The following is an 18,451-nucleotide window of genomic DNA, read 5'->3' on the forward strand; positions in this document are numbered from 1 at the left end:
TAATGACCAAGTTTCTATCTCTTCTCAATTATTTTAGATACATTTCTAGCAAAGGTTTGTGTTTCCAATGCCTCAATGGAGCATTTGACCCTCAACAACAGAAATCGTCAATACACACTGATCATGACAATAACCTCTCACATATGAGTGGGTCATTGCCTCGGCGACACTCAGGGAGGCATTGTTGCAGTCCATAGCAACCACCATAGCAACCTTGACAGTCAACTGACAAGGAGGAAGGCCCATTGAAAAGTATAGGCCAAAAAAAACGTAGGAATGTCACATGTTTAGAGACGTTTTTGTAAAACTACTTGTTATTTTGAACCCTAGTTTCTGCCTCATATTAGAAAGATCTGAGTTGATGAAATAAAGTAAATAGAAGCTAAATTATTCAGAATCTGTTAGCCTTTATGATTTAGGCTTTACAGTAGCAGTTACTGGAAACACTGTTTAAGTTCAGAGTCAGCCTCACAAGTGGAATCTCATCTTACAGAATTCTGTTTCTGCAGTTTCTAATAATTCATATAAAATATAAATATATGTTTTCTATCAGCTACTACACCTCTAGTTTGAGAAAGCTGTACCTGAGCAAGAATGATCTACTGGATACCAGAGAAAAACTGCTCTCTGATGGAAATGGGAGGCCACACTGTACATTGGAAACTCTTAGTTTTGCGCAACCTGTTCATAAGCTGGCCAGAAAATCCTGGTTCATAATCAGATCCATGTCCTTCAACAGCTTTGTAGTGTTAAAGAGTTTTTCCTCAACTTTATGGAACAAACACCGCTTGGACTTAGATTAATAATCTTCTCTTCTACTGCTATGCATGTGAAGCTGCTGGACTATTCTTTGCCTTTCAGTCTGTTGTGACTGAAAGAAAAAGCCATTGAGCCAATGAGCCATTGAGAACACGCAATGTTTGTTTTGCGGTCTCAATGGCTCCTTGGGTTGCTGGCAATCTCACAGTGCTGCATACAAATCTCAATGCCTTTGTACATGCAAGGCCAACTCTTGCACGTCTTTTACATTTTTCAATACCCACAAATAAGTTATGTTCATTCACTATTCTCACCCGTTGAAGTGTTTGAATGGCTTTTCCAGCTTCACATGAACTTGCCACTGTATCTGTTCCTCCTCCTTCATTGTTTCATCCTTCAACACTGAAAGATAGCTAGAGAAACACTTCTCTAGCTATTTCAGCCCATTTTGGTCCCTGGTATCTGTGCATCTGAATCAGTCCGCATTGTTTTGCAAATATTTTTCTGTATTGCTTTTGGTATTGAGTTAGTGAGCCCTGCTCAATGTATTGGCTACTACTAGGTGTTTGCTAGGCTTGAATTCAAATGTAAGACCATACATTTTGAGTCACAGCATTGAACGTTGTAAGCGCAGCTCCGCTACACACAGTGGTTTCTGTGAGAGGATTTTGAGTGGCTTATGATCGGCCTCTGTACTACACTGCTCTTAGTGTCTCCTTTTCTATATTGCCATAGTATATTTCCGCAGTTTCCATGGTTTGACTGGATAGCCCTTTGGGTCATGGATGCGCGCAGATTCATGGATATGACCCCCTCAGATTCATAGTGACCCCCCCACCCCACTGTCCCTACAAAAGGCGACAAACATCGCCGGTAAAACGGAGGCTTCCTCCTCTTGAAATGTCACTGGAACATGTCTTACAAACTGCATATGCTGATCTTTCTCCGAGACAGTGAAATACTCCCACACGACCGACATTTTTTTTCAATTTTATTTGTAAACAAACCACAACTGTGCGCTGGCGGCTTATTTTTTTTTTTTCTGTAGTATCACTCCGCAAGCGTCCTCGGTTGCTAAGCGATGTCAACGTCTTGGGCGACTATTTCTCAGTCGATCAACACTACGAATGCTGGTAACAAATAAATTGTGAAAAGACACACTGTGTGAAGTTATTTTATTTGCCATCGTTTCCATATGCTAAAGACGTGTCTAGTTCACCGTCATGCAGGCTGTGTTTAGTAAAATAAATAGCGATCTGTTTTCGGCGCATTTAGGCCTCTCTGCCTAAGCCCACGTTGAATTAATTTTGATGTTGAGTGTTGATGGCGCAGTGTTTGAAATAAACAGATTGATTTCATACAAATCATAAAAGCCTCTCCCTGTGTCATTGTGTGTGCGTGTATACGAGGTGCGGGGGTGCATGCCTGTGTGCGTGCGTGCGTGCGTGCCTGGGGGGTTAGGGTTTTAATTCCAACATTAAAATAAATGGAAAATTCACTCCTTACTCCCATTACAAATGATGCAGCAGTTCGCAAATATCCTGAACTGAAAGAGGAAGCCTTGAGAGTCCAACTGGCCATGTTTAAAGTACAAGGTCAACACAACTGCAGATGCTGTGCATGCTTTGAAAGAAATGCCCCCTGATGTCCGTGGCCTGTTTGATCAGGTAGAGACACTAGTGAGATTGTTGATGGTGGTGCACTGGTGCCCATATCCTCTGCTGAGGCAGAGCGCAGTTTTAGTGGGTTACGCAGATTGAAGACATGGGTGCGATCAACCATGACGCAAAAAAGACTCAATGGCATTGCTTTGTGCCAAATTCACCAAGAGAGGCTTGACAGACTGGACAGACCAAGCCCAGCAGTATGTTCAGGGTAATGAAAGGAGGAGAGATGCCTTTAGGTCCTTCAGTGAGTCTGCTTAGACAGTTAATTTATTTGGCTTTTTGTTCATTGATGTAAATATGTTGTTGTTTACACTTCTGAGTGTATACACAAATGTTTAAATAAAACATATTTTGGATAAGGCATGAAGTTTTGGTGGGTGATTGGCATTCCAGACAAATAACAGTTTCATTATATATGGCTAGTGTTGATCAAGTAGGCCTTTTTTTAACAATGTTCACTGTTGTTTATCCATGATTTCAAATAAGAATTCTCCAATGTCTTTTTAGTGCAAACCATTGGCCCACAGGATATTACCAAAGTAACTTCTTGAGCGCTAGTTAAAGCCAGATTACACAAAAATAACTTATTGAGTTGAAATCATTTGCTGACAGCTTTGTCCCCCCCAGTTCAAAAATCCCATCTGCGCCCTCATGCCAGTAGATACTTTCAATGGTTGGTCTTGGTCATAGTATTTTAGGACCTTCAGTGAAGCTGTTATTTAGCCACTTCCATTCTCTCTTCGCATGCATCGACTTCTAATGCCACATTGTGACAGTTTCTAACAGGCTTTACAGCAGATGAGATCTGTTTGGTGAACTCCAGCCTCCATCCAAAGGAGGCAAACTCCAGCTGTCCCCAGTGGGACACCGTCCAGGTGTCCCCAGCAAGACAAGAGACTTGTCTCATGGCAACATTCTGCACAAATTCACCTTCCCTTTCCTTCTCACTTAGGCAAGGCAAGTCAGGCAAGGCAATTTTATTTGTATTGCACATTTCTTACATAAAGCAGTTCAATGTGCTTTACAGAGAAAAAAACAACAGTATCATTCATAGTGAAGAAGTACATGCAAACAATATAATGAAAGTCCTTCAATGAAATTACACATGTACTATAAAAAATAAAGGGAGAAAAAGATAAAAAGGAATAAGAGATTTAAAAAAACCTTCAGTAAGGTCAGACATTTCAGATATGAATCCGACATTAAAATATAAATCGATTAGAATAAAAAAAAAGAGAAGCAAAAATCGATTAGAATAACAATAAAAAAGAGAAGGAAAACATTAGAAATGTTAATAGTATGCATCACTGAAGAGTTTAGTCTTTGGTTTTGATTTAAAAATAGAAGTTGTGGCAGCGTTTTTAATTTCTTCTGGCAGTTTGTTCCAAAGTTTAGCTGCATAAACACTAAAGGCTGACTCACCACATTTTGTTTTGGCAGTAGTTTGAACCAAAGATTTTTGTTTTGAGACCTCAGTGATCTGGCTGGGGTGTGCTGTATGAACATGTCATGTACATAGTTTGGTCTAATGCCATTTAGTGCTTTAAAAACAAGATGTAGAGCTTTAAAATCAATTCTATAAATAACTGGAAGCCAGTGTAAGGACCGTAGGATAGGGGTGATGTGCTAAATCCTTTTAGTCCTAGTTAGCACCCTAGCAGCAGCATTTTGTATAGTTTGTAGTTGCTTTACAGTTTTTTTGGGAATCCCAGTTAAAAGGGCATTACCGTAGTCTATCCTGCTTGAAATGAAAGCGTGAATACGTTTTTCTAGGTCACTCTCTGACATAAGGTTTCTCAATTTTGCAATGTTCATCAGGTAAAAAATTTTGATTTAGTGACTGATTTCACATGATTACCGAAGCTCAAATCACTGTCAATGATTATGCCCAGATTTCTTACAGCATCCTTTGCCTTAAGTCCATTTGTTCTAAGTAGAGTAGCAACCCTGGATCTTTGCTCTTTGTTCCCAAATATAATGACCTCAGTTTTATCTGTGTTCAACTGAAGAAAATGTTGTGACATCCAAGTGTTAACCTGGTCGAGACACTGACAGAGAGAATCAAGGGGTGCATAATTATTGGGAGACAGAGCAAGGTAAATTTAAGTGTCATCTGCATAGTTATGATTACACATTGAGTTTTTCCTGAGGATCTGGCCAAGTGGGAGCATGTAGAGATCAAACAATAAGGGGCCTAGGATCGATCGCTGAGGAACACCACAAGTCAGGGTTGCAGGTTTTGGGGTGTAGTTTTCTATAGCAACAAAGTAGCTCCTGCCCTGTAAGTAAGATTGTAGCCATTTTATGACAGCACCTGAAAAACAGACCCAGTGCTTCAGTTGATGGAGTAGTATATGGTGGTCAACAGTATCAAATGCTGTACTGAGGTCCAGTAGTACCAGGACAGTTGTTCTGCCTGCATCAGTGTTGAGACGAATGTTGTTTATCACCTTTACAAGGGCTGTCTCTGTCGTGCTATGATTAGTGCGGAAGCTAGATTGATAGTCATCAAAATATCTATGTGATGATAGAAAAGCAGTTAATTGGTTTGATATTGGTTTGTAGTTGCTTAGTACTGAACAATCCAAGTTACGTATTTTGAAAAAGGGGCTTTACGACTGCTGTTTTTAGGGACCTGGGTAAAGTACCAGTTTTTAGTGATGTATTTATAATCTGAATCTGTTGTTATTAAATAGACTACTGGGTAACGTATCCAGACTTAGTCTGCAGGTTGTTAAAGGAGACATATTATGGTGTTTCATCAACAAGTAATCATAGTATATGAGTTCCAGAAAACATGTTATTAAAGCTGTTTGCTGGAAATAGCTTTTAGGAAAAAAATAAGGTATTTGTATAATATTATATCTAATATCACAGCCAAAAGTTATGTTTGCCTCGGATGATATAATGAATCATATAGACTGCGTCTGACGTCTCTGGTACTTCCACAACAACAACAAAAAGATTCATAGTGGGGGTTATCTCAGCCATGGTTGCGAAGAATTGGGGGAAAGGAACTTTGGCCTTGACTCTGAAGTCCATATTGACCCGCGACATGGATGAAAAAGGGATTGTACTCCCGGAGCTGAGCTGCCGGACTACCACCGAGCTCCCCCCGCCGGAGCTGCCCGACTGCCGCCAAGCTCTCCCCACTGGAGCTGCCCTGCCAGGGCTGCCAGACTGCCACCAGAGGTTTGGCGGCAGTCCGGCAGCTCCGCCGGACTCCCTGCCAGGCAGTCACATGGCAAACTGACAGAGTACAAATCCAGTTTTGTATGGAATATCCCTGCTTCTGAAATGCGCAAACATCTCCGCCCAGCGCTCGTCAGCTGGTCCACAAAATCTTGGTCTGATTGGAGGGGGGAGGGGTAGTGGGAGGTAATATTCAAATGTACTCCCTTCCTACGTAGGAGGGGGCGCCGAAATTGACTCGCTTGTTTGGTAACTGTAGGCGGGGTACTCAAAAAATACCGATTTTTTTCAAAGTTTGTATGCGTGTGGGAGCACCAGAGGGTGCTCCCACACGCATTTAATAAATTATGTTGGTATTTAAAGTTACATAATAGATCATGAACACAATGAAAAAAAAAGATCAGAATCAGAATCCAGGATGCGTTGGCTGATGATGAACATCTTCATAGATTCCACGGTTCGCTTTAAATGGCCTTGAAGAAGTTCTGCCTCCCCCTGGGCCCAGTTAAAATGTAATGCTTAACATACAGGGACATCCAGCAGATGGTTGACGTACACATCCCCAATGTCCACAGTCCATTTGGATAATGGTGCCTGTTAAATAATTAGATGTTTACAAATAGTACATTAAAAAAGTACCCAAAAGAACACAAGGGATTAAAAACATATTTGAGTTCAAGGTTATGCAGTCTTGATATTGTTCTGGTTCATAAGAGAAGATAACCCCTTTTTATTCTACACTACTTCATAGGAGCTGTTCACCTCATACGGTTATGTTCTTATCTATTGTAGCAGTTGACCTAGTCCAAATAGAGCTTATGATAACGTTCTTAAAGAGGCAGAAGGCTGTTTTCTACTCTGGCATTTTCTGACCTGCATCAATATTCCACCTGAATTGGACCAATCAACTGGCTAAGTAAAATGCTAACCTGCTAGCTAAGCAACATGCTAACAGCTTCCTAAGCTACATGCTAACCTACTGGCCAAGCAACATGCTCACCTTCTAGCTAAGCTACATACTAACCTGCTGGCTAAGCTAAATGCTAACCTGCTAGCTAAGCAACATGCTAACAGCTTCCTAAGCTACATGCTAACCTACTGGCTAAGCTACATGCTCACCTTCTAGCTAAGCTACATACTAACCTGTTGGCTAAGCTAAATGCTAACCAGCTAGATAAGATACATGCTAACAGCTTCCTAAGCGACACGCTAACCTGCTAGCAAAGCTACATGCTAACCTGCTGGCTAAGCCACATGCTCACCCTCTGGCTCAGGTACAAGCTATCCTGCCAGTTCGCACCAGGGTGGATTACAGCAGAGGGAGCAACATGCATTTTGCGGTGCTTTCATGCACTCACATGCACATACAAACACACCCTGCTGCACTGGTTGCTGCGTGCAGACGGTCTGTGGTGGAGGTGAACTGAAGGTAGGCAAACTTTTGTCTCCAGGTCAGATGACAGAGACTGGACAAGACTGGACTAGCTTTGTAACAATACTGATCCTGTAGTGCTGAAATGCTAACACTAGTTTGGGAAAACTAACGCTGTTATGTATAAATAGTGACACTGTAGTGCAGACACACGCATGGTGAATTTAACTCACAATCGATACTTCCTGGAGCAAGCTTGTAGACGGTTGAGTTTAATATTTGACTTGACCGTACACGTTTATCTTAAGGTGTGTTCATTTTGAAACTGACGAGAGGGATCAACCTACCAAATTTAACAACAAAGTGAATTCATCAGTTGTATTTGATTTGCTAGTTGACCGTTTTGAGCATACCATTGCAGAAGTGATGTTAGCATAGCATAGCACAGCATTATTGTTTCACTTTTAATGTTCCTGTTGTCAACAATTCAGGAACAACTTTTTGCTACAAGAGAGAGTGTGAGGGAGAGAGGGTTGAGAAAGAGGGAAGGAGGGAGAGGGAATTGTGTGGAGGTTTTCCTCTGTGACCTTTGAACCCTACTGTTAAACAATGTTTGAGATTACTGAACCAATAGTGTCAGGGTTTCTGAAGACATGAATATAGATGGGTTAAAGTGCAGAGACATACCCACATACACAAGCAGACATGAGGACTGGAACACACACACACACACACACACACACACACACACACACACACACACACACACACACACACACACACACACACACACACACACACACACACACACACACACACACACACAGAGGACAACTCATACTTGATCAAACACGTAGGTAAAAACCAGACAACCGTGTTTTATCGTTCATATTAATTTGATCATCATATTCAAAACAACATGGTGGTTCTCTGTTCAGCATATTAATAACAATATGGTGTTTCTATGTTTATCATATTCATAACAACAGGGTGGTTCTATGTTTTATTAATAGCATCATCATGATATAACATAGAAACAACATGTTGTTGTTCAAAACAACACACACTCAGCACGACCTCAGTTATTTATATATATATATATATATATATATATATATATATATATATATATATATATATATACACATATGTATAGCTATACACATATATACATATATGTATATATATATATATGTATGCGTGTTAGTGTGTTTTAGTTCTACCACTGCTAAAGTTTCATAGTAATATCATACGTTTTTATTTTGCCTTTTGTGAGCCTTCCTGGTTTGATGGGCCAGGTGACATTCCAACAGGGGGCGGTAAAGCAACACCTATGGATGCCCGCAGCCATGCAACTGATTGTGTCATGTCATTGGCTAGTCATTGTAATTGTTAGCTACATTAGCCTCTTTAGCAAACCAGCTCGAAAACAAACATTACAACTTTACATTGTATTGCACACACAGCAAGACATACATTTGTGATCGGAATAAAGTAGCAATGTAATCAAGTATGTAAGAGCATTTAAAATTGACACTAAAACGACCAACGTGGTACAAATACAAAGAAAACTAGAACTGCAAGCAGTTATCCAGGGGTCCAAGATCCACAATGTCGTCGTTTATCAAGCCCCCTTATGGCGAAAATTTGGACTCGATCCGATGTCTACACGGGCACAGCCATTTATGTTTTTGTTTGCCTCGCTGAACTCGGTACACGCTGAACTCGGAAGGAAACACTGGGAGATTTCTCCACTTACAAATCGGGCGGGGGGTATCTGGAACACACCATGAGCCGAGATCCCTTATATCGGAATTTCTCCGGTTTGGATCCATTCTTTAAAAAACGTGCTTCTTTGCAAACATAATCAGCCTACACATGCTGTTATCGAATCCTGAAAAGCATTGGCGGCTTGAAGGGGTGATTTCATACTTTTTAGACTTTTCCCCTTGCTTTAAACATGTTTTTACGTCTGCTAAACTTGAAGCACTTATAGCGTTCCCGTTTTTCTTTGTGATTGTGTCATGTCATTGGCTAGTCGTTGTTATTGTTAGCTATATTAGCCTCTTTCGCAAACCAGCTCGAAAACATGCAACACAACTTTACATTGTATTGCAAGCACAGCAAGACCGTGCAATTCATAAATTGGTGACCGGGATAAAGTAGCAATGCAACCAAGTGTGTAAGAGCATTTAAAATTCGACATTAAATTACCAACGTGGTTCAAATACAAAGAAAATAAATGTTTTTACTGTTGCAGCCATTTTGTTGTCGAGTCGTACGGTCAGCCTCACCGAACTCGGTTTACTCTCAGAATCCCGAGTGGGACCGACCAAAAGGGGGCGTTCCTCCGTGAAATGACGCAAGAAAGCTGGGAGATTTATTTTTGCACAAAGTGCGTGAAACAGCTCGACCATAAGTGCTCTCTAACTTTACTTCCGTGATAGTGTGACGTGCGGTGCTGAAGTGCAGCTCAAATTCGTTGTCCATACATAGTAATAAATAATAATAATATTTGCGTACTCATTATTTATGTATTTAAAGACGCGGTATGTAGAATTGAGTGGCTTATAGTGGAACAGACATGAAAGAAATGGAATATAAGTATGTTTGAATAATCCCATTAGAATTGTTGTATTTTATCACCAAAAAACTAGCCCTTTACGTCTGGGCTGCAGGTCCTTTTCCTTGTGGGCCGCCATGTTTCCACCACCATGTTTCTGCAGTGGCCTAGAATCTACAGAAGGCTCCTCAGAGAAAGCGTTTTTAATTTAGTATCTTCGTTGTATTGGTGCGCCATACTGTACACCGTGGCTTTTGTGCTATAAATGTCAGAGGTGGCGTTATAAGTGTCCCAGAAGCTTAACCATCTCTGGCCATCAACATCGACCGCTGGCAAGACTCAAAATATCTTCACACACGGTGCATTATATGTTTGTCTCCGAGAGGCTTAACTCTCGCAGCTGGATTTCAACGTAAACCGCTGGCACGATGGAACTCCACACATACAAACAGCGTGACGTAATATGCAAGTGCCTGAGCAGCTTAACCCTCTCTCAGATGTGCCTCAAATCGCCTAGTGAAGATGAGCAGGCTCCATCCTTTCCCGTTGTAATCCCAAGTGTAAAATTGAAGTAAATGGCTTCATCTTCATGGTTTGGAGATGATCATTATAGGTTGTTTCCCCGTTCGATTAAAAGTAGGCAATCACTTTTTTGGAGAGCTTATATCTAAAACAAAACTATTGCGATTCAGTAATTTCATCAAAAGCAACCTTTATTCATGTTTCGCAAATGGCTTGTAGTGCCGATTGATATTGAGATCAATGATCAATAAATATAACAGATAGTGATTATAGGTCTATGAATATAGTTGACCACTATGGATGCAATAGGAGGATTGTGTGTTGAGAAACATACCAACACTGATACCTTTGCCATGTCCTACAATGTATAGTGTCCATGGTGACTATTACAAAGATTAACCAGTTGTGATATGTTACATTTATTTGACGGCTAAAGCCGTCAAATAACAATGTTGCTTTTTCACAAAACAGAAATCGTGGCGCATTTGTACATTCCCATTCAGCTCTGTTACGTGTTATAATTTTACTGACATGGGATAAAATTGCCTTCAATTTAAATTGACCTTAACTTGTAAGCAATGACCTATTGTATATTAACAGACTATGTAACTCAATACAAATCATAACTCTATCAAGGAACCTCATCACTTGACACGTTATTCAATGCTATCCGACAATGACATCACTTTTGAAGTACCTACTGGCACCTTACACAGAACCAAACTTAGGCCACCAGTGTCTTCGGAAAGGGATGGATGAGGGGCCACCTTGCCCCTAGATACCTCTAATTGTTAATATATTTAATAATTATATTATAATTATATATAGTAGATACAGTCTACAGTTTTAATATCATTATGTGTGTATTCTGTGTACCCTAATACATGTTTAATTAGAATTGGTCCGGGCCACTGGAGGCAGCTGCTACATAGCTGACATACCTCAGGTAGAGAGCCATACTGAGACAGAGGGGAGGGAGACATGCTCACAGAGAGAGAGAAAGAGGGGGGAGACATGCTGAGACAAAGAGAGAGGGGAGAGAGACTTGCTGAGACAGAGAGAGGGAGGGAGTGAGTGAGAGCAAGAAAGAGGGAGAAGGGAGTCAGTGAGCGAAAGAGGGAGGGAGTGAGTGAGTGAAAGAGTTAGAGAGTGAGGAAGAGAGAGAGAGAGGCAAGGAGTGAGTGACGCCGGTCACAGTTCTTAGTGTCGTGGCATATATTCAGAAGAGAAAGAGAAGGATAATGATAGAGGGGGGAGGGAGAGAGAGCGAGTAGCCACGTGTTTCTTCTGAAAAATAAACAAATTACAGACTGAAACTGGGTGGAGAGAGAGACGGGGAAAGAGTCGGAAAGAGAGGAGGCAAAAGGGAAGGGGAGAAGGAGGGACGGAGAGAGCCATTACGAGAAAGAGAGAGAGCGAAGGGGGAGAGGGAGGCAGGGAGGGGGGAGGGTTTTATAAAGAGAGAGGGGGACATTTAGTTCATTCAAGGTAAGAATCTCTAGAAGCTTCCTCGAAAGGATTTGTTTGTTTTCTCAGATGGTCCCTGGCCATGTGTCTGTGTTTACGTGGTGTGTGTGTGTGTGTTTACGTGGTGTGTGTGTGTGTGTGTGTGTGTGTGTTTACGTGGTGTGTGTGTGGGTGTGTGTGTGTAGATGGATCCTCCTCTTCCACCAGTGATCCCAGCAGGTGAGGGGAGACCCCTTACCAGGTGAGACCTCTGATGTGTTGTTCTGATGTGTTGTTCAGTTGTTGTGTTGCATGTGTGAGTGTGTAACAAAGTGTATTTATTTCAGAGCAGAGTTTCTCTCCTTGTTAACAACATACAACTGTTACCTGAAGGAAAACACTCAACACCACCTCAGTTACTGTCAGGTACCCAATAACTACTTATGTATGTATGTATATATATATATATATATATATATATATATATATATATATATATATATATATATATGCGTGTGTGTGTGTATTTGTTGTAGTAGTACAACTATAGTTCTACCACTGCTACGGTTTAGGAGTACAATATAAGTACTATAGTAGTACTGTCGATGTTGCCAGGGTGACAGAGGTGGAGTGGATATGCTGGTTACACATTACAGAATATTTCACCCAATCCCCCCCCTTTCAACTCTGGTCAGCAAAGAAACCATTTATTGACTGATCTGTTTCTGAAGTACCTGTGGAGTGGGGTATGCTAAGATTTGACTTCCCCAAACCTGATCGGGAAACATAATCGCAAATATAAAAATGTTTCAATAATTACGATCCGATGTTCTGTAAAGTGGGGGTTATCCCGATTTCACTAGAGTATGCTGTGTTTGGATTGTCATGTTGGAAAGAAGATGGCGAATTAGGACCCACACCGACCGGGAATCGTAACAGAAGTCATGGCGGCAAAGGCCAAAGTGTTCTTGATTTGCTAAATAGAGGGGTCCAATTTACGCTGCAACGCGCATCGTCCATTCCCACTATATCTCCATGACTTAATACATAGTTCTTTAGCAGTTCTTTAGGATGTCCATCGTTTGTCAACGATAAAGTCAGCAAGATTGGGATTTGCCAGGTTTCGGTTATGTCTATTAGGACAGCGTTGTTTGTTAATAGAATTGGTTAATGTATGTCGAACTGTGTTGGTAAAAGCCTTTTAGATACACAACGACAGTTACATTTAGCTTCGTAAGTGGGTGTCAACAAGTGTGTGGGCTCTCACGTTTTCTAAATTTGAAAAGACGTATTGCGTGTTCCAGGCCCACTAAAGCAGTACTAATGTTGGGAATGTTGCCAGGGCGATGAAGGGGGCGTGGCTTTGGAGGGTCTTCTCAACATCTCCTGGGGAGTCCGCCGGCCAATCAGACTCAAGATCCAGGATGAAAAGCAGACACTCCCCATCACTCACCTCATGTCACCTGATCCGGGTGGACCAGTCCTCAGTCCTCTGGATGACAAAAGGTTGGTCTGCGGATTTCACATTACTAAAACTCTCTTGAATTTTCTAAAAATGGCGGCGTATCGGCAATAAAAAATCCCATGATGCATTCTGATGTACAAGCCCTATATCATATTCACATGTGTGCATTCATTATATGGTACACTTTGTTTATTACATATATTTTGGTGCATCTCTCTCTCTCTCTCTCTCTCTCTCTCTCTCTCTCTCTCTCTCTCTCTCTCTCTCTCTCTCTCTCTCTCTCTCTCTCTCTCTCTCTCTCTCTCTCTCTCTCTCTCTCTCTCTCTCTCTCTCTCTCTCACTCTCTCTAGGGGTATGACTAGATGGGGAGAGTATAGTGACCTCCATCAGATCGATGAGATGTCTGAGACCACGTCTGAGACAACGTCTGAGACAACGACCAAAGGCAGGTTTGGTTGTTTTGGTTTGTTTTCATATATCATCGGTTGTTTTGTTTTTTGTGTAGAATATTTCTTTGGGGGGGATACTGCTTGATGTTTAGGTTAGCAATATTTTGCATGATGACAAACTCAAATTTTAAATAAACTTAAATGAAAACATGTTATTTAGCAGGCTGTTTATTTTTTCGCTAATATGACTAATGACTCAATTACTGTGTTTAAATAAGTTAAATAAGTAATATGTTAACTAACTGTTTATTCATAACTAGCAAAATTGCATTTTAAATAACTGTATATTTATTACTAGCAAAGTTGACTTTCACTAACTATTTATTTACAACTAATATAGTTGTGTTTTAACTCACTGTTCATTAACAATAAATTAAGTTGTGTATTAGCTAACTGTTAATAAATAAATAAGGGTTAGGTTACCATATTTCTATGGTACTACAGGTCCTCATATCTACGAGTCCACCACCCTTCGGCCTGAGAAGCCCAAACCCCTGGAGCTGGAGGCAGAGTCTAACCTATTCCGCTGTATGAGCGATGCCTCATTGGTCAAGAGGAGAAGGGGGCGAGGCAAGACGGCTGCGCAACGCGAGAGAGAAAAGCAGCATCGGTTTTCTATTAATGGCCACTTCTATAACTATAAGGTTGTTCTGTTTTCTGTAAACTATCACTGCTATAACTAAACGTTTGTTCTATCTTTTGTAATATAATATTATCCCTCCCTCTCTCCAGACCTCCATTTTTATTCCCTCCTTCGGTACTCCCACCAAAGTCAGGATCTCCAGCCAGATGAGAACTCACCAGGTGATAGAACAGCTACTGCACAAGTTCAAGGTACAACTACTACCACTAGCACTAGTTATTTTTCTGTGGCTTGGTATTTCCACTTCTTCTCTGCTTGAGTATCACTTCTGGGGTTTAGTATTTATTTCTCTTCTTCTTCTTCTTCTTCTTCTTCTTCTTCTTCTTCTTCTTCTTCTTCTTCTTCTTCTTCTTCTTCTTCTTCTTCTTCTTCTTCTTCTGTGTTTTAGTATTTCTTCTGGGGTTTAGTTTTTAGTATTTCCTCTTCTGTGTTTTCAGATAGAGAACGACCCCCAGGACTTTGCTCTCTACTGCCTCCACCAGACTGGAGGTCAGAGTTATATATCTTTGTTTAGATAGAAATACGTGGTTTTATTAACTGTATATAAGTAGTAGGGTTTTACCTAGTCTAATCTGATTCGTCACGCCGGACTCATCGTCAAATGATCATCAAATCATTAACAATATATTTTTTAATAAAGGCAGCTCAATGATGTATTTGATTTATTTGGAGTTATGTAGACTCAAACACTTCAAAACCCGCCATTATGTTCTCTTCTACTGGGGAGAGCAGCACGTCCACTATACGGACAAGGTTCTCTACAAACAAGTCAACTTTGAACCATATGACGACAATGTGTGCATCTGTATTCAAATCAACAGAAAATATAATTAGCTATTAATGAATATATTACATCCATGGAATCAAACAGTGGTCGGTGTCCGTTCTGTCTGATACCTGAGTATCAGTGTGTGTGTGTGTGTGTGTGTGTGTGTGTGTCAGAGAGGAGGAGGCTGACTGGTCAGGACCAGCCCTTATGGGAGCGCTTCCTGCAGGGTCCCTCCGAGGACATTATGAAGGTCTTCCTGATGGACAGCGATGAACAGGAAGTCAGCAACGATGTGAGTCATCTTCCTGTGATGCTATCTCCCACGTCAGTGTGTGTGTGTGTGTGTGTGCGTGTGTGTGTGTGTGTGTGTGTGTGTTAGTAGTAACTCTTCTTCTGTGGTTCCAGGTGGCTCAATATCTGAACCTAGAGCTGCCCATCCTAGAGCAGGTTCTGCTCAAACTCAAAGAAGCAGAGAATCGAGAAATACATACCGTCATCACCAAGTAAGTACTCACTCTCTCACTCTCTCTCTCTCTCTCTCTCTCTCTCTCTCTCTCTCTCTCTCTCTCTCTCTCTCTCTCTCTCTCTCTCTCTCTCTCTCTCTCTCTCTCTCTCTCTCTCTCTCTCTCTCACACACACACTCACTTCCTTCCTTCAGACTAGAGGCTGACTAATAGCACACGTTCTCTGGACTAGAGGCTGACCAATAACACACACTCACACTCACTTCCTTCAGACTAGAGGCTGACTAATAACACCCTTCCTCTAGACTAGAGGCTGACCAATCACAAGCTTCCTCTAGACTAGAGGCTGACCAATAACACACTTCCTCTAGACCAGGGTTCACCAACCTTATTGAACCTGAGAGCTACTTAATGGGTACTGAGTCATACGAAGGGCACCCAGTTTGATACACTCTTCTGAAATAACTCAGTTTGCCTTTAGTTACATATTATTATCAATGATTAATGATACTCATCTATGTGAAGACACTGATCATGTTAATGATTTCTCACAATAATTATCAACAATGACTTCAAAAAGGTGGGAATGAGTTGTGCTATGTTTAGAACAGGCCTGCGGGCGCCTCATAGGTCCTTGCGGGCGCCCTTATGCCTGCTGGCCTGTGTCGATGACCCCTGCTCTAGAATAAAGGCTGACCAATAAAACAGGTCCCCTAGAGTAGAGGCTGAACAATAACACACTTCCTCTAGAGGCATGTAGATATAAAGATAATTATATATATATAATTATATTAGATGGGATTTAACATGTGTGTCTGTGGTGTGTGTGTATGTGTATGGGATGTGTGTGTGTCTGTGGTCTGTGTGTGTGTTTGTTACAGATATCGTCATCAGCAAAGTTTGATGTCTCACATGCTGAGCAGCCAGAGCACTCACATCGAAACCAGTGTCTGACCAGGATATTCACACCTGTTAACCTAACAGAATAAAATTTGAAATATTAATGAATCTCTATTTGTTTTATAAGGTACACACAAAAGTGTGTGTGTGTGTGTGTGTGTTGGAAATAACACACACACATACACACGCACAAACACAGGCACACGTGCTTATAAGCACACAAACATTAGTGAGTCTTAACAGAGAGATATACGTGGGTGTGACTAAGTTTGTTTACTTTACTTTATGACACACACACTTCATGCTTTTATCACTGCTATCAAACTACCCAGGCATTACCTCTTTATTCAATCTTTCAGGTTCTGTGTCATGATCTCTACTGTTGTCTCTCAAAGAAGACGATGTGTAAATAAAGTTTGATTGATTTAATGATGTATTGTAGGTAAAACACAACAATTTGTCGCAGAGTACAGATGTAGGCATTGGAACTGATTAAAAAAGTACAAAAAAGTGAATTATCGCACAGTGCAGTGGTTCTCAAAGTTTTGACAGCTGAGGGCCAATTTAGGGACCCAAAATTTGACTGAGGGCCGCCAAAGGAAAAAAAATTGGCGGGAAACGCCGGCAGCATCCCAGTGGTGAAAAAAAACATTGCACCGTGGACCTCTGGGAGTGAGGTCAAGTGAGGTCTAAATCACGAAACTGATGTTCATCCTTTCAAAGTAATGTACGGTTGGATTAAAACTAACAAATGTAAAAGGATTTAATTGAAAGCTAGAGAGTCGACTTTTCTCTTTATATTTATTTATTTTTGTTTAAATTAATATTGATATAATAAAAAATAAAAAAAAGACCGCACTTTGAGAACTGCAACAGCCTGCACAGTGTAATCTAAGATGTAAACAGTAAACAATAAGTACCCCATATCACCTCCAGACTCCATCCGTAACTTGTAAACAAAATAAGACAATCAGTTATAAAATGGAAAAATCATCATGTGTTATTTATGAAAGTGCAAGGTACACAGAATTTGCACATTTCCACCGGAGGGTGCGGGTCGGTTCAGTGTGGCTTTGTGGAGTAGTGAAGGTGTGGTTCGGCGCAGCTCAGTTACGGCTCGCATTTCCACCGCCGACAGTACCCTTATGGGGGGGGGGGGGGGGGGATTGCGATAGCCGCGGCAGCTATGTTAGCATTGTGAACTCATAGCTGCCAGACACAGTGTAGCCTGCTAATAAATCCAAGGAGAACGAAGAACGCGCACTATGAACGAAGATCAACAATGTAGGACGTCCAAGAAGGACGGCAAACATTTTCTACCATAAACAAAGCTTTCGCCGTTGTCCAGTAATACCTCGCGGATAATGCGTTTGTTTATTATCCCACTGTCTCACGGAAATGTGATTCTGTCGACCAATCAACGGACAGCGTGTGTAGCTCGAACTTGCCGGCACAATACGAATACATGCATCGTTACACCCCTAGTGTTTACTGAAGCAACACACCCAAAAGACACATGCGCTATTGGGTTCCTCTGTCCTGACCTGGTCTTGGGTTCCTATGGTCTGAACGGGTCAGCCGCCTGGACTTCTGCATCTTGCTCCTGGCTGGACTCCCTGCATCCGCGATTAAACCTTTGCAGCGTATCCAGAACAATGCAGCGCACCTCACATTCAATTATGATAATTATTATAATATGTTGGGCATGCGGGCATCATAGGCCGTCTTCCGCCTAACCCCAAAGTTAGCCTCAGACATGCGGGTTTGGTTGGGGCCCACCTCCATCGGGGCCCCCAACAGGTTCTGATTCTGCTGGAGAGGGTGGTAGGAGTGCTGGGTAGGTCCTATCAGAACCCGCCCCGCAGCCATCATTGAAATTCCTTGAAAGCAGCAAGAGTCTCCTCAGTGTTTCTCAATGCTGTAAGAACCTGCCTCTGCACACAGGGTATAGTCTGTGACACTTTCGTCAATCGTCCGCTGCCTCTATCATGACCACAGAGGGACATCATAAAACGATACATTTTGCATATAAGCTCCTTGGTTTTTGTTAGCGCGGTCCGTTGAGTCCTCGTCTTCTCGACGATGGTCTGCAGCAGCTGGCATGGTGTCCTTCAGCTGTTCCAGACGCATGTGGCCCAAAAGCTTTGTCTCCGATAACTCCAATTATTTTGGTCGCTGTCGAAACCCAACCTACTCCATCGGTCTCCAACGTCCCTCCCTGGCCTGTTTCCTGTTGATCT

At 41.6% G+C, this 18,451-nt stretch overlaps 1 protein-coding gene across 2 annotated transcripts; it reads left to right on the forward strand.

Moving 5' to 3' along the window:
- Window positions 1-6,873: 6,873 nt before the first annotated feature.
- Window positions 6,874-16,645, forward strand: rassf6 (Ras association domain family member 6). Of its 2 annotated transcripts, none has more exons than XM_030342228.1 (11): window positions 6,874-7,047; window positions 11,728-11,783; window positions 11,869-11,947; window positions 12,864-13,027; window positions 13,337-13,431; window positions 13,880-14,079; window positions 14,168-14,269; window positions 14,516-14,567; window positions 15,021-15,139; window positions 15,253-15,350; window positions 16,193-16,645. In XM_030342228.1, the coding sequence occupies exons 1-11, from the start codon at window positions 6,967-6,969 to the stop codon at window positions 16,263-16,265; spliced, it is 1,119 nt and encodes a 372-aa protein (XP_030198088.1). In that variant the 5' UTR covers window positions 6,874-6,966; the 3' UTR covers window positions 16,266-16,645. The 2 variants fall into 2 exon arrangements, with proteins under 2 accessions (XP_030198088.1, XP_030198089.1); XM_030342229.1 differs by lacking the exon at window positions 6,874-7,047 and adding an exon at window positions 11,539-11,563.
- Window positions 16,646-18,451: the final 1,806 nt, after the last annotated feature.

Source organism: Gadus morhua, chromosome 19 (assembly GCF_902167405.1).
Source record: "Gadus morhua chromosome 19, gadMor3.0, whole genome shotgun sequence".
NCBI classification, from domain to species: Eukaryota; Metazoa; Chordata; class Actinopteri; order Gadiformes; family Gadidae; genus Gadus; species Gadus morhua.

What these genes read in the sequence shown, in the direction of transcription:
- rassf6 (XM_030342228.1), top strand. Translation starts at nt 6,967, where the DNA reads ATGCACTCACATGCACATACAAACACACCCTGCTGCACTGGTTGCTGC. An exon ending in GTGGTGGAGGTGAACTGAAG is followed by an intron (nt 7,048 to 11,727) that starts GTAGGCAAACTT and finishes GTGTGTGTGTAG; the next exon opens with ATGGATCCTCCTCTTCCACC. An exon ending in AACAGGAAGTCAGCAACGAT is followed by an intron (nt 15,140 to 15,252) that starts GTGAGTCATCTT and finishes CTGTGGTTCCAG; the next exon opens with GTGGCTCAATATCTGAACCT.